Genomic DNA, 13,224 nt, shown 5'->3' with positions numbered 1-13,224 from the left:
CCACTAAGTATCGGTACCGACTTATGTCATATTCCCAGAATCCAACGACTTCTGACGGATACACGTCAGAATCAAGTTGACAGATTCAGCCATCGAATTTTCAGTCAGAGAGAATTGCCATTTTTTCAAGAGCGGTATGACGAGGTGTTGCAACTGAGAGAGAAGATCGCATCCAAGACATGTATGGAGGGAAATGGCGATGATGGGGCCGGTATCGATAAACAGCTGCAACACTCCCAATACGAGAGAAAGCTCTGGAAGCTATCAGAATGGGTGGCTGGACGGTAAGCTGCCTTATCTCACTAGCTAAATCTCTTTTGCAAGTTTCGAGAGAGTGGACTGAAGCCCACTAGGTTCGCAGCCAAAGAGGCTGCCATGAAGGCATTATCTCCCCACCGACTCGGTTGGCATCAAGCTGAAGTGTTGACCGTCCATGGGAAGAAGAAGCCAGTCCTGGTTTTACATGCACCACTACCTGCAACTTCTGATACAAGCAAGGAGGATGGAGATCAGCCACTACTGAAAGCACAAGAGGCACAACTCTCGATCAGTCATGATGGGGATTATGCTACTGCCACCGTATTGGCAGTCAACCATTCTTCATAATGCTTCTGAGTCGTGGGGTCTTCCAGGCAATGGGACCATTTTTTACACGATCTGTGGCGACATCGCATCAATTAATAAACCCATACCGCCAGGTATCACCCAGGCCAAAAATTCATTCGGCAACAAAGTTGGTCTTTCCTTTTCCCTTTCCCTTTGCATTCCTTGCGTCGCTGACAGATCTCTTTTATCTTTTTTTTCCAGGGGAAAACCTCCGTCACCGATGTTGCTAACCGTACAATAACTAGCAGCTTTAGTCTCTTATATCCTGATTCTATGTATTGCTGTGATGTGTTTTCGAAATTAAGTGTAACAATTTGCGTGGACGTAGAATTACCGGCTTGCACTGGCAAGAGTTGGGTTTGTTCTGGTTGATCCGGGACACGCTGGCCTAGCCGCCCTGCAGTTTGGGTTGATAGCGGTGTGAGGTGTAAACTGTCCATGTGAAGTGTATAGTGTCAAATGCTGAGATCGAATTACCTGGTTGGAATGGGGCATTTTTACCCGGAAAATCATGCGACACTTGGTACCCGGCATGCCGTACAAAATTGCATAATACAGTTAGTCATCTATGTCCGCTGAGATTGTTGAAAAGACGGGTTTTGTTATTTTTGGTTATAGTCTTCAATATCTGCCATTTTACCATATATTGTTCGTACGCCAGATTTCTGTCAAAAGTCATCTCGGTCCAACGAGCACAGAGATTGAGACGCCAATCCTTAACAACCCATCCCGCTCCCCCCCTGTCCCAGAAATGAGGTTATATTATCATGTCTAGTACCCGATTCCCTCGGCTTGGTCCCAGTTTCCACGCTCAGCCTCCGCACCACACCACCCACCCTATGCAAGCCAAGTATACCACAAAGGCTGATAGGTTCCCGAGGCATCATACAGCGAAGCATAGACGAAATAGGAACAATTCAGGGTTCGCCTTGATCATGTGTTTTCTTGGAAGCAGCCAATTGTTGAACCGGAAATACGAGGAATGTGGCGGAGCAATAGTAGCCTGGGAATACGAATTGATCGGGCCCGATACGATAAAAGGCGGTCATTCCCATCTTTCACTCCTAGAAATTCAATCCCCAAGAAAATAATAACAGTGGAAATCAAGCGGACGATCTATGGAAGCCCTTCCGTTACCGACAAGAGACCATAACTCCATCGTGCTCGCCGCCGCCGAAGGGAATATCGCAGTGGTAGTATCGCATCTCAGCGCCTGCACCAATGACAATAGCATGAAGCAGTCGCTTAAAGACACTGCGCTTCGAAACGCAACAGAGAATGGTCGCGCCGAGCTTATCAAGGTACTCCTCAAAGCCGGCGCACGGATCGCGATGGCGGAGGAGGAGTATCGTGCTGACCTCAGAGCCTATAATCCATATCAGCATGCCTCGCGGAGGACACCGTGCCCACCCACGGCGGTCCACCTAGCGGCACGGAATGGACATGACGAGACTGTGCGAGTCCTCCTGAACCGTCAACAGCGGCTCGCTATATGGCCGTGGTTCTACAGGAAGGGATACTGGATTACCGCACTGCATGAGGCGGCGGCCTACGGGCGGTTATCGACGGTCAAGTTGATGCTGAACCGGGGTCTAAAGGTGGACTTGAAGTCTAGATGTGGGCAGTGTATCGCTGCTGGTTTTACCGGAAAGGGCAGGTGCGGGATTTGCAAGACGTGGACGGCAATCTTGGCCGCTGTTGAGCATGGACAGGGCGAGATGGTATAACTTTTGATTGAGCGTGGGGCGAAACCCCCGAAGAAGCGAGAGGCGAATGCGGGTGAAATGACTGCCCTCCACGTTGCTGCGAGACGGGGAGATGAGGGGATCGTGCGTCAGCTGCTGCGCAAAGGGTGGGACCCGAATAACTCAGGGGCGTATGGAAACACAACTCCATTGCTCGAGGCCGCAAATAACCACCATGAAGGGGCCTTTAACATCTTGCTTGAGAACGGGGCAATGGTTGGCAGGTGGGAGGGGCGACATATTACCCAAATGATCGGTTGGAACCCCAAAGCCCTAGATTTGATTCTGCCGCATCTACCGGTTGAGTACCTTGATATGAGATTGAGGGCTTATGATCCTGGTGTCTTCGACAATGCGGCATCATGTGGGAGTGCGGCGGTTCTAGATTCGCTTCTTGGATACGCTGTTAAGCATGGCAATATCGGTAAAGTTCCGTACGAGGGGGTATTCTCTGTGGGCTGTGACAGGGCGGATGACGAGGAGATAGTGTATGTCCTTATCAAGTACTGCCCATGGAATGATGCCACGCGAGAATCTGAGATCTGTGCCCTTATATGGAAAAAGGCAGAACACGGACACCTTGATTCTGTGCTGGCGTTAGTGGCGTGGCACTATGAGATCAGTCGGGACCCCTGCCTACTTAGCACTGGCCTTATGGGCGCGATATGGAAGGGTCAAACTCAGACGGTGGAGGGACTGATTAAGAGCGGGGCGGATGTAAACACCGAACTGGCAAGAGTTATTCCTTGGGTCAGACTAGAGACCTCGTCTTTGATCCCACTCCATGTTGCCGCACGACATGGCCGCACGGAGATCTGCAAGATCCTCTTTAACAGTGGTGCAGATTTAAGTGCCCGGGACGGCCTTGGTAATACCGCGCCTCATGAAGCAGCCGCCAGCGGCTCTGTTAAGACCGTAAGGCTGCTGGTGGAGAACGGGGCAGGCGTCTAGGCAATAACTAAAGACGGCTCGACGCCATTACACTCGGCAGCGACTAACCACAACGCCGCAGATGTGACAGAAGTTCTTATAAAACATGGGGCCGATATCAACGCCAGGGACTCTGATTCGAGAGCCCCTGCTCACGTTGCAGCGCTCTGCAAGTATAACTTTTTTCAGTCGCCACATACGTACTGGAAGCTGGAAGAGTTGGGAGCCGACCTTGCGCTTGTTGATGCAAATGGCCATGTCCCTTCACAGTATAAGCAGGAGTTGGATCAGCAGCGAGCAAGAGAGAAGTTCGAGCATGAAAACCGATCGTGCTTTAGTAATTAAATCTGGTGGATCAGCTTGTTACAGCACTGGGTGACTTCGTCCTCAATATCCCGTTGTATTAAATATACAGTCAAACCTCTATATCTCTGCATGACGATCCTCTTTATGGTGGATACATTGGTGAGCTATCAAGTTGATGTACAGGTAACTTGAATTAATTATTTCTTTGAATATATATTTTTGTTATCGTTCATAGCAGATCCCCGTAGGTAATTGTCTTAAACTTAGTATGGTATTTGTTACGGTACAGATGAAGCGTACACTGGCACCAATTGCAACCGCAATCGCGGTAAGACTCGAGTATAAGTCGGGTACGGATTGAGCAGCTTGGGATAGGTATTACGTCATGGCTACCCGATGAATATTCAAGTGAAAGGTGCTCTTGAATCACAGTCGTAAACTAATGCAGACCACATATGATCTGGGTCAGACTATGATATTTGAGGGCTTTCGGTGCCTTCGTACCTTAAGTTACTCATCCATGCAAGTCAAGTGAGCGCCAATAATATTATTTTGTCATCTCTGGGTCACGATCCAGACCTGAGAAGTGGCGCAAAGATCATCAGCATCTCCCGTGTGGCTAGCTGAAGACCCACACACCGCCTAGTTGCCTCTACTGTATGCAATAAAAATCAAGCTATCGAATTTCCCCATTTATTACAATTACGTACATATCATTCCACCAGATGTGGCAATGAAGAAGTCAAAAGTGGCTCATTGATAAATCAAATAATAGCCTGAAACGTGGACGTAATTATACATGAGTTTACAGATATAATTGTAGTACGGAGGAATTAATCAAGGCTATATACGAGAAGATTAACTTGATTTGCAATCAACTTGATTCTTCGTATAGGCGACTCGGGTTAATTCCCGATGTTGCGGCTTTGTTCCTGACTTACGCAAGCCTCATCCATTGTCCCAACAGTCTGGCGATGACTGCCGCCCAGTGCGAGCTCACTGGGGGCTATGCAGGTGAATAATATAGTGGAACTTGTGTAACAATACTGGCCTGACCGCAATATGTCTTAGAGGTGACCGGCTCCGCCTCATTCTTCGATAATGCATTTAGATGCCATAAGTCTATTCCGATATGATGTGTTATTGCATACTGTCGTACTGGCATAGCGTTTTATCCTTTCTCGTGTATTTCATGTATAGCCTTAAGAATTGGAATGAACATTTCATGCTATGATCTCGCCGGTCCTCCCTCATAACTATCTCACCTATCAATATAGACTATGATTGATTGTCGAAGTTTAGTGTGGTGACTAACATGGATTTTATGCAAGGGCATTTTCATTGGCATACTAATCTATGCATTGCTTACCGCCAGTCCTTACAGCATTCTCGAATATTAGCCGATAACCAGGGCTAGGCTTTCATATAATATTCGTATCTTGCCCTCTGCGATGAAGGGACTACAGCCAGATTATCACTTCTTTGCAACTGTCTTTCCCAAATCCCCAAACCCAGAAAGACCTAGAACAATCAACAAGATGAAGGTATCGACTTTGCTTGGTGCAGTTATCTTCGCTACCTGTGCGGTAGCAGGATCTGAAGCCGATGGGCAGGATAAGAACAGAGTTGAAAAGAGACAGTCTGGAGATCTTGCTACTTGTGGTGATGCTCTTGATGAACTTGGCCGCACTATTGGTCAACCTTGTTGTCTTTCTTGTGAAGAATGTTCTCGTACTGGTGATACTTGTGCTGAAATTTGTGTATGTGCTTATCCTCCTCGCTTTGAGAGATGACCCGAGAATATATAGGCTAACAGAGATGGGGTGTGGGTAGGCTTTTTATGATGGTTCTATTGAAGCTGCGAAACAATATTGTCTTGCTCAAGGCGAACCTTAAATCCCTCGTGTGTGATATGAACGGCACTGCAGTATCAGAAAAGCCTCATCGTTCATGTCTGAATTTGGCATTCCTAGGAAAGGTATCATGCGATATTTGGACTTTCGGTTGGGATGTGACTCTTCGGCGGCCTTGGTCTAAGTTTTCCCTATTTAATTAGGTTTCCCTACACTGATATGTGAATGCAAAGGCTTTTCATAAACACTATTGGTCATCGTATGTATCTAGTTGTTACGGATAATCCACTAGTCAGGGTAGATGCCTGTCAATCAGGTAGGAAAAGGGTATCAATATGCGGGTTCTAACTCTATTCCAGGACAAATACCTAACTCTATTCCAAGACATATACCTGCCAGGTATATGGATTTATGGCGGTTTGATTGGCTCCCGGAAGGTGGGTCCAGCTCAGGTATATGGGGTGTAAATATACCTGACTTCCCATGCTCTGATAAGTCTGAAAATTCATACAGTTCTATCCCATGGGGGTGGTTGCAGTCTAGTAGACTGGAATTAGGACTTTACCTTAACTATGGTGGATAAAAGTGGGGCCATGAGTAGACTGGAATACTTTTCGTGAGTAGACTGGAAAAGCTTCTCGTATAAGGATGAAGCTCAAAATTTATAAAGTTCTATTCTATACTATAAAGATTATGGTCACTAAATTTTAGAGTAATTGATCAAGTTCTAAAGGTGTAGTGGCTGATTGAAAATCGGAATTATTTTTGATGGGGTGCGACCGTACGAAGGGCCAGCACTCTTTAACTTTATTTTAAAATATCTATTTTAAGTTAGGATTACTTATAGATTCATATTCTAATCCATAGTATATTTATATGTTATCCTATTATTGATTTTTTCGTATAATTTAAGCTCCAGGTAGGACTGTTAAGATTGTTTGGTCCATGGGATATTCATGCTTTGTCCCATTATTCATGTATCATCCATTAGTGATGTCTCGTACGATTTAAGCTCTAGGCAGGACTGTCACAATTATTAGGTCTATGGCATATTCATGGCTTATCCCATTATTGATGCCTTGTCCCATTAATGAAGGCTTGTACCATTGAGGAAGGCTTATCCCGTTGATGAAGGCTTGTCCCATTATTCATGTATCGTCCATTGATGATATCTCGTACGATTTAAGCTCTAGGCAGGACTGTCATAATTATTGGGCCCATGGTGTGACGATCTGGATTCTTCGGCCGAATACTTTCTGCCGTCATTGACCGCCTGCCAAGTTTGGCTTGTTTGTTTGCGACAGGATCCCACAAAGGATCCTGCCCAGTAGATCTTTTTCTTTCTTTTCCTTCTCTCTCTATGCTTAGTATTCTGAATAAAATGCACTCTTTTTGTTGAAGAACTGGCAGGTCACATAATACTAAGCATCACTCTCAATTCTCATTGACAGTACGGCTGTACAAACCATCAATTTGATTGGTTTCGGCCCTGTCACATCCCCACTTTCGTTCCTTGGCACCGTACAGCCAAGACCTTGACCCACGTTAATCCCGAACCCGAACCGAAGAATCTGACCAATCAGGATGGTTAGATCAAAGCGAAACCCACCGATGAACCGTGGCAGGCAACCCGCTGCCGTGCCTGATGAAGATGCCGAAAGCCATGAGCAGGAGCCTGTCGCTGCTCTCGAACCGAGTACCCCGACCCCCGATCCGCAGAGACCAGTTAACACTGGTGAACGTGATGAAGAGGAAGAATAACCGATCCGCGCACGACTGCGCCAGACACCGAGCAAAGAGAGATTCATTGAACTCGCTCGTGACCACCAGAGATTGCAGAATCTGGTTCAAGAACTCGAAGATGAGATTGTCGTGCTTAAGGCAGATAGAACTGAGACTGATATCGTGAATGAATCACTCCGTATTGAGCGTGACGAAGCTATTACCCACCGAGATATTGCTATTCGTGAGCGCGGCGACCTTGCCTTCCGTCTCGTGAATCTTCAGAGTCAGAATACCCGTACCGGCGCACCGATTGTGGAGGCCGCTGCTAACCGAAAGTCTACGAAAATGCCTGATGCACCTATGTTGAATGATGGAAAGGAAGTCCGATTCGAAACCTGGGAGACTGTGATTCGTCAGAAGCTTAAGGCGAATGCTGACCACTACCCTTTGCCTGTCCATCGTAAGCTCTACGTTCAGAGTCGTTGTGAAGGTAAAGCTCAGCTACACATTGCTCCCCGGATAAGTTCCGATGCCAGCTTTCCGTACGCAGACGCTAAGGATATTATCCTCCACCTAAAGACTGTCTTCGCGAACCTAAACAGACGTGCAGAAGCATACACAGCATACCATAAGCTTAAGATGAAACCTAAGGATAGCTTCACTGATTTCCTTGCGGAGTTCATGCAGCTCGCCGAAGAGGCTGTCGTTATCGCCGAGAACCGCAAGCGAGACCTATACTCGAAACTCCCGTACCTGCTTCAGAGCCAAGTTATGTGGGCAGTCAACCAGAATACCGTTTCATTCGATGCATTCACCCAGAGCTGCCAGAGTATGGCTCACGAGATCAGTCTTCAGCAGGAAGCAAAGACCTCCTCACGTACCCGGTCTACGATCCCCGCTGCCGGCGCCGGAGGTGCATCTACCGTGAACCAGCCAAGCACTCCCCGCGTGAAGCGCGAGTACACTCCGAGCCTATCTGCCTCTGAAAGAGAGACCTTAATGAGAGAAGGACGATGCTTTAACTGCAAGGAACATGGACATATGACCCGTGATTATCCGAAGAAGAAACCGACTCTCGCTGTTATGATAACTACTCCCGTTATGAACCCTCCCCGTGTGGACGAGATCGTGGAGCTAGAAGCCGATACCGATTCGGGAAAAGCTCCTGCCTAGGCGAAGTCTCCCTCCTAGGCGGACGGAAGGTGTCACTTTTCTCGCTGGATTTACAGAAGTTAATTAGGGGTCCCAGAGATAGCTTAGTTTTCAATACACAGCTAATGCACAATGGACGCTCATTTTCTATTTCAGCACTTAGTGACACTGGAGCAGATGGATACGTTTTTATTAATTCGTTAATGGTTATATTACTTAGTAAGCGTTTCGGACTCAGAGTGGAGAAACTGAGTCGTGAATGCCTAGTACGAGGTTTTAACGGTAAACGAGCAGAGCCGATACGACATGTGGCTGTCCTTACAATTTATATCGATAGAAGGATTCAGCGTCAGATCCCTATGTTAATTACAGACCTAGGACGATATGACATGATTCTCGGACGAATGTGGTTCGCTGAGCATGATGTCCTCCTTGATTGCCGACGACACCGAATGATTTAGCCAGATGAAAGAACTCTTTTCGATGAGGTGGTAAGTAAGATCTCTGTCCTAACCCCGAAGGTTATCCTGCAGAGATCTCCGCAGGACGATATTCACCAGAAGGACGTAGACCGAAGAGATCGTCTCTCCGAGCTAGCAGAGATAACTACACAGATGCAGAAGCTAAGGAGGGATATCTACCCTCACGCTCGTGAGCGCCAGTACGGTCATTAGCAGATATAAGAGCAGAGAAAGATGGTACGGAATATTAAGGATGAGATACTAAATGTTCCGCTCTCCTACGAGAAGGAAGATAAATCTCCCCTTCCTGCAATTAATATCAGTGTAATTAGAAGAGTCGGATTCGATAGATGGGAAGCACGAAAGAAGAGAAATCCTACCGGAGGAATCGAGATATTTACTACCTCACTCTGTGAGATAGATCGGATTCTCACTGTGAAGTCATCCGGTAACGAGGACCCCGAACTCCGAGAGATCAAGAGGATATTACCGTCGGAGTATCATGATCTAGCCGAAGTGTTCTCGAAAAAGAAATCAGACGAATTACCCCTATACAGAACCGGTGTGGATCATGATATCGTTCTTAAAGCCGAAGCATAACCTGGTTACTGTCCCCTTTATAAGCTGTCTCTTAACGAGCTGAAAGCGGCGAAACAGTATATTATTGAGAATCTGGATAAAGGCTTTATTGTGCTAAGCGCTTCCCTAACTCTATTCCGAACCTTCGACCTGGTAGGTAGAAGATTTTTAAGAGCTCTGATTGGCTAATAATCAATGTGGGGGAACTAGGTAGAACGTGAAATCTTCGACCTGGTCTATCTTCCGTAATGCTGCTTAAAACAGCCTGAAAAAATATAGAGTTCTATTCTTGGTATATATCTAGGTTCTATTAAAGTTTCAGACCCATAGCTCCCTAGGAAGGTGGTTAAATATTAAGTTAAAAATCGATCCTTTTTTTTTGGTGGGGTGCGACCGTAGATTACGATACGGGATCCCGTATAATCGGTATCCGTCTTATCTTAGCCGCCTAGTAGTAAAAATATGGGACCGTATCCGTATTTACGGCGTCACGTGAATTAAATAGCGGCCATCATAGAAATATATTTTTTTTATGGTTATTCCTAAGGTGATATCCTACTAAATAAATATATAAAAATATTAAAATATTATATTATATATAGTAAGAAAAGGGCTATTAAATGCACTATTTAGATTTTCCGTAGCTATTTTAGAAAGGGAGGTATTAGTCGATTTATATGAAATATATGAAATATATACAGTATAAACTCTAATCTATATGTTTTATATCAATAGTAATACTTTATATATATACTATTTACTAGCTAAAATCTACCCCTTCTGTTCTAGATAGTGTTTCGTCCAGCGATCCGACCTATCTACTAGGGGATTACTATATAATATACCACCGGCCATAACGCCTTACTATAATAACGGCCTCTCGATTCGAATAGTATAGCGGTAGTGCGCGGCTAAGTAATAGGCCTAGGTAGGACTCCTAGGGTCTTATACTAATTACGTAGCCTTATATCTATAGCGTATAGAGGCTAATAAGTAATTAGAAGTACCATAGGGTGTCGTATAAGCGGGAGATAGTAGTCGTAGGTAGATAGGGGGGCGAGGAGGCGGTAGTAAAACGGAGGGCGTTTAGGATAGAGGGGGCCATAGGCTAGGTCGACCGGGGGGTTATAGAGGGGGCCGAGAGGGGGGCCTATAGGCCAGTTAGCAGAGTAGTAGCAGAGGGGCTTTTATAGAGGGGGCTAAGAGGGGGGCCTATAGGCTAGTTATAGAGGGGCTTTTACAGAGGAGGGCCAGAGGTGCCTGCAGGCCAGTTAGCAGAGAAGAAGGCCCAGAGGTGCGCCTGCATGCCTTTTACAGATAGGAGGGCCAGAGGGGGCTTTCTGGCCTTTTAGAAGAGGGACCTTTGTAGAGAGGCGAGCCAGAGGGGGGGCTGCAGGCCAGTTGGCAGACAGGTGGTCGAGAGGAGGACCTGCAGGCCTTTTTATCGAGCAGTTGCAGAGGAGGGCCTAGACCTTGCCAACTCCCATCATTTGGTCCCATGGGACCACTCCCATGGGAGTAGATGGGACTCCCATATGGTCCCATGGGAGTGCCAAGAGATGGGAGTGAGGTGCTAGTCCGCTCCCATGGGACTTTGATGGGACTCCCATGGGACTGTAAACACTGCAAACACGTAGAAAAACGTGACCTGCATAAGATATGCAGAAATGCCCTGTATTAATGGGTATTTAGCTTACAGTGGGAGGTAGCATTGAATGATTCTGGATTAATTCCTCTCAAAAAGTAGTGTAATTATAGTATCCTGTGATTAAACTATCTAGTATACTCGTATAGATCTTCATCCCTACGCCGCTTACGATCTCTTTGGGGGCGTGCCTGACTTGTAGTATCGATGGCAGGCAATGGATGTAGTGCCGAATCATCATCTGACTCCTCAGCGGCCTCCTGATCGGTAACAATCTCTCCTGCTTCATCTGAGTTATCACCGTCCTCACCCTCGCTAATTGCCTCTGGTATACACTCAGGAAGTCCCGCCTCCCTTATCTCATCACCCTCAGTCCTTTCGTCCTGATTTAAGGTAGCCTCAGGTTGGAAATCCTCCCCAGTTTCCTCACTTTCAATATCAAATTTGGATAAACAACGAAGCATCATCAAATCCTGTATTGTTACTTCGTTCAATGAGCCTCGTCGATAATGGCAGATATCGCGAGCAGTACTAAAGAGGCGCTTAACACCGGCGCCAGTAGCTGGGATAGAAAAGACATCCCGTGCAACCGCTGCGAGTATCGGAAATCTATACTCATTCTCTTTCCAGAAATGGCATGGGTTTACTATGCTCCGTTCTATATATAATTAGCTTAGTTAAGTTATAATCATGATCATCTAAACATACCAGTATTAAGATATCCCTTAAGTTCTTCTTGCCACCCAGTCTTCGGCTGCGGTGGTGGCTCTGGTTGATCCTCCTCGAAGAGGCTCATCATTGCATCCGTGCTATGCGAGGAGGACTTTGCCTTTGTAAGCACTTACTTTTTAGGCTGGCGTTTTGAGTAATCCTCCAAATGATTATGAAGAGACTTTTCATATATGTCATGCCAGGAGGAATCCATATTATCGACTTCACCTGCCCACTCTGGTCCTTTAAAGAATTCAAGTTTATGCTGAGGTGCAAGAATTGTACCAATTGCATATAGGCTGCCATGTGCTTGCTCAGTTGCTTTATAGTATACCGAGAGTTTCTTACTTCCGGCCTCAAGAGCCTTAAGCATAGCCTTTTTCCAAGGCACTTTCTTTCGCCGAAGTCGGGCCTGGGCCTGCTCAAAATGGGTAAATAGTCGGTTATAGACCCGGAACACATCATGGATTGTTGTCGCCTTAATCTTTGATAGGCTAACCGTCCATTTGTAGAAAGGCTTTATGATATGGAGCAAGTATTCGATCTGCCGCCATTCGCTTTTACCAAGCCGGAATTCGGGGCGCTGATGCTCTGCGCAATATCTTTGGTAGCTATCTGAAAGGCGATTGGCGCGCTGGAGCATAAGATATGTTGAATTCCACCGAGTGCGTACATCCTGGATCGGGGTAAGCCTCGGTTCTTCGCTTTGAAGATTTAGAAATGCCTCCCGTCGCTGTGGGCTGGCATTAATAAAAACTGCGAAGGCCCGTACCTGGCAGTATAGTAGTTAGTATTAGATAAAATTGTTAAAGGCATTAGTTACTTTACCTTAGCTAGCGTATAAATGATTCCCTTCTGTCTCTTTGCCTGTTGAAGAACACTCCCGTTTTCTTCCGACCATGTTGTTGCTGTCTTGTCGTTTTTTGGATCAGCCTTTATTAGGCTAAGGAGATCTTTCAGACTCAATTGAATCACATGAGCAAGACATGGAATCCGTACAATTTCAGTGAAATTAGGAAGCTCTAACCGTTCGATTGAATCACATAGACTATCGACTAAGGTCTTATTATTTGACGCATTGTCTGTAGTAATCGCAATCACTCGATTGGTAACCTGCTGTTGCTGAAGAACCTCAAGGAGAACGTCTGCTAGATAGGAGCCTGTATGCTGGCCGTGAACTGGCATGAAACCTAGAAGTATCTCATGATAATCCCAATTGATATCCACAAAATAGCCTGTGATTGCCATGAATGCCTGTTAGAAGGGTGAGGTCCAACAATCAAGGGCAATTGATAGCTTCGCTCCGGCTGGGAGAAGAGAAAGGAGCTTTTGCTGCTCTGTATGGACGATTGACTGGAGCCGACGCCGCGCGGTCTTTAGTGATAGAAGGGTGAGTTTTTGTTAAGAAAGCTGAGCCTCTGTAATTAGATCTTTAAAGTCTTTATGCCGGAGGATCTGAAATGGAAGGCGTGAGTTCGCTATAAATTTGACTTGGGCTCTTTCAAATCGTT

The 13,224-nt window shown here is 46.1% G+C and overlaps 4 protein-coding genes across 4 annotated transcripts; all 4 read left to right on the top strand.

Moving 5' to 3' along the window:
• Positions 1-269: 269 nt before the first annotated feature.
• On the top strand, positions 270-606 carry N7447_008019 (holo-ACP synthase; the record flags this gene model as incomplete). The annotated part of the gene is made up of 2 exons (XM_057232281.1): positions 270-284; positions 325-606. 2 exons carry the CDS (start codon positions 270-272, stop codon positions 604-606), a joined length of 297 nt encoding a protein of 98 aa, XP_057081823.1.
• A 1,118-nt stretch (positions 607-1,724) lies between these two features.
• Positions 1,725-2,333, top strand: N7447_008018 (ankyrin repeat domain-containing protein; the record flags this gene model as incomplete). Its single annotated transcript, XM_057232280.1, has 1 exon — positions 1,725-2,333. The coding sequence occupies one exon, from the start codon at positions 1,725-1,727 to the stop codon at positions 2,331-2,333; it is 609 nt and encodes a 202-aa protein (XP_057081822.1).
• Positions 2,334-2,390: 57 nt separating this feature from the next.
• Positions 2,391-3,302, top strand: N7447_008017 (ankyrin repeat domain-containing protein; the record flags this gene model as incomplete). Its single annotated transcript, XM_057232279.1, has 1 exon — positions 2,391-3,302. One exon carries the CDS (start codon positions 2,391-2,393, stop codon positions 3,300-3,302), a length of 912 nt encoding a protein of 303 aa, XP_057081821.1.
• Positions 3,303-7,024: 3,722 nt separating this feature from the next.
• N7447_008016 (uncharacterized protein) lies at positions 7,025-8,338 on the top strand (the record flags this gene model as incomplete). The annotated part of the gene is made up of 2 exons (XM_057232278.1): positions 7,025-7,165; positions 7,226-8,338. 2 exons carry the CDS (start codon positions 7,025-7,027, stop codon positions 8,336-8,338), a joined length of 1,254 nt encoding a protein of 417 aa, XP_057081820.1.
• Positions 8,339-13,224: the final 4,886 nt, after the last annotated feature.

This window comes from Penicillium robsamsonii, assembly GCF_028829455.1.
Source record: "Penicillium robsamsonii strain IBT 29466 chromosome Unknown utg000005l_segment0_segment0, whole genome shotgun sequence".
In the NCBI taxonomy this organism is placed as follows: domain Eukaryota; kingdom Fungi; phylum Ascomycota; class Eurotiomycetes; order Eurotiales; family Aspergillaceae; genus Penicillium; species Penicillium robsamsonii.
This window is presented reverse-complemented; position numbering and strand designations above follow the sequence as displayed.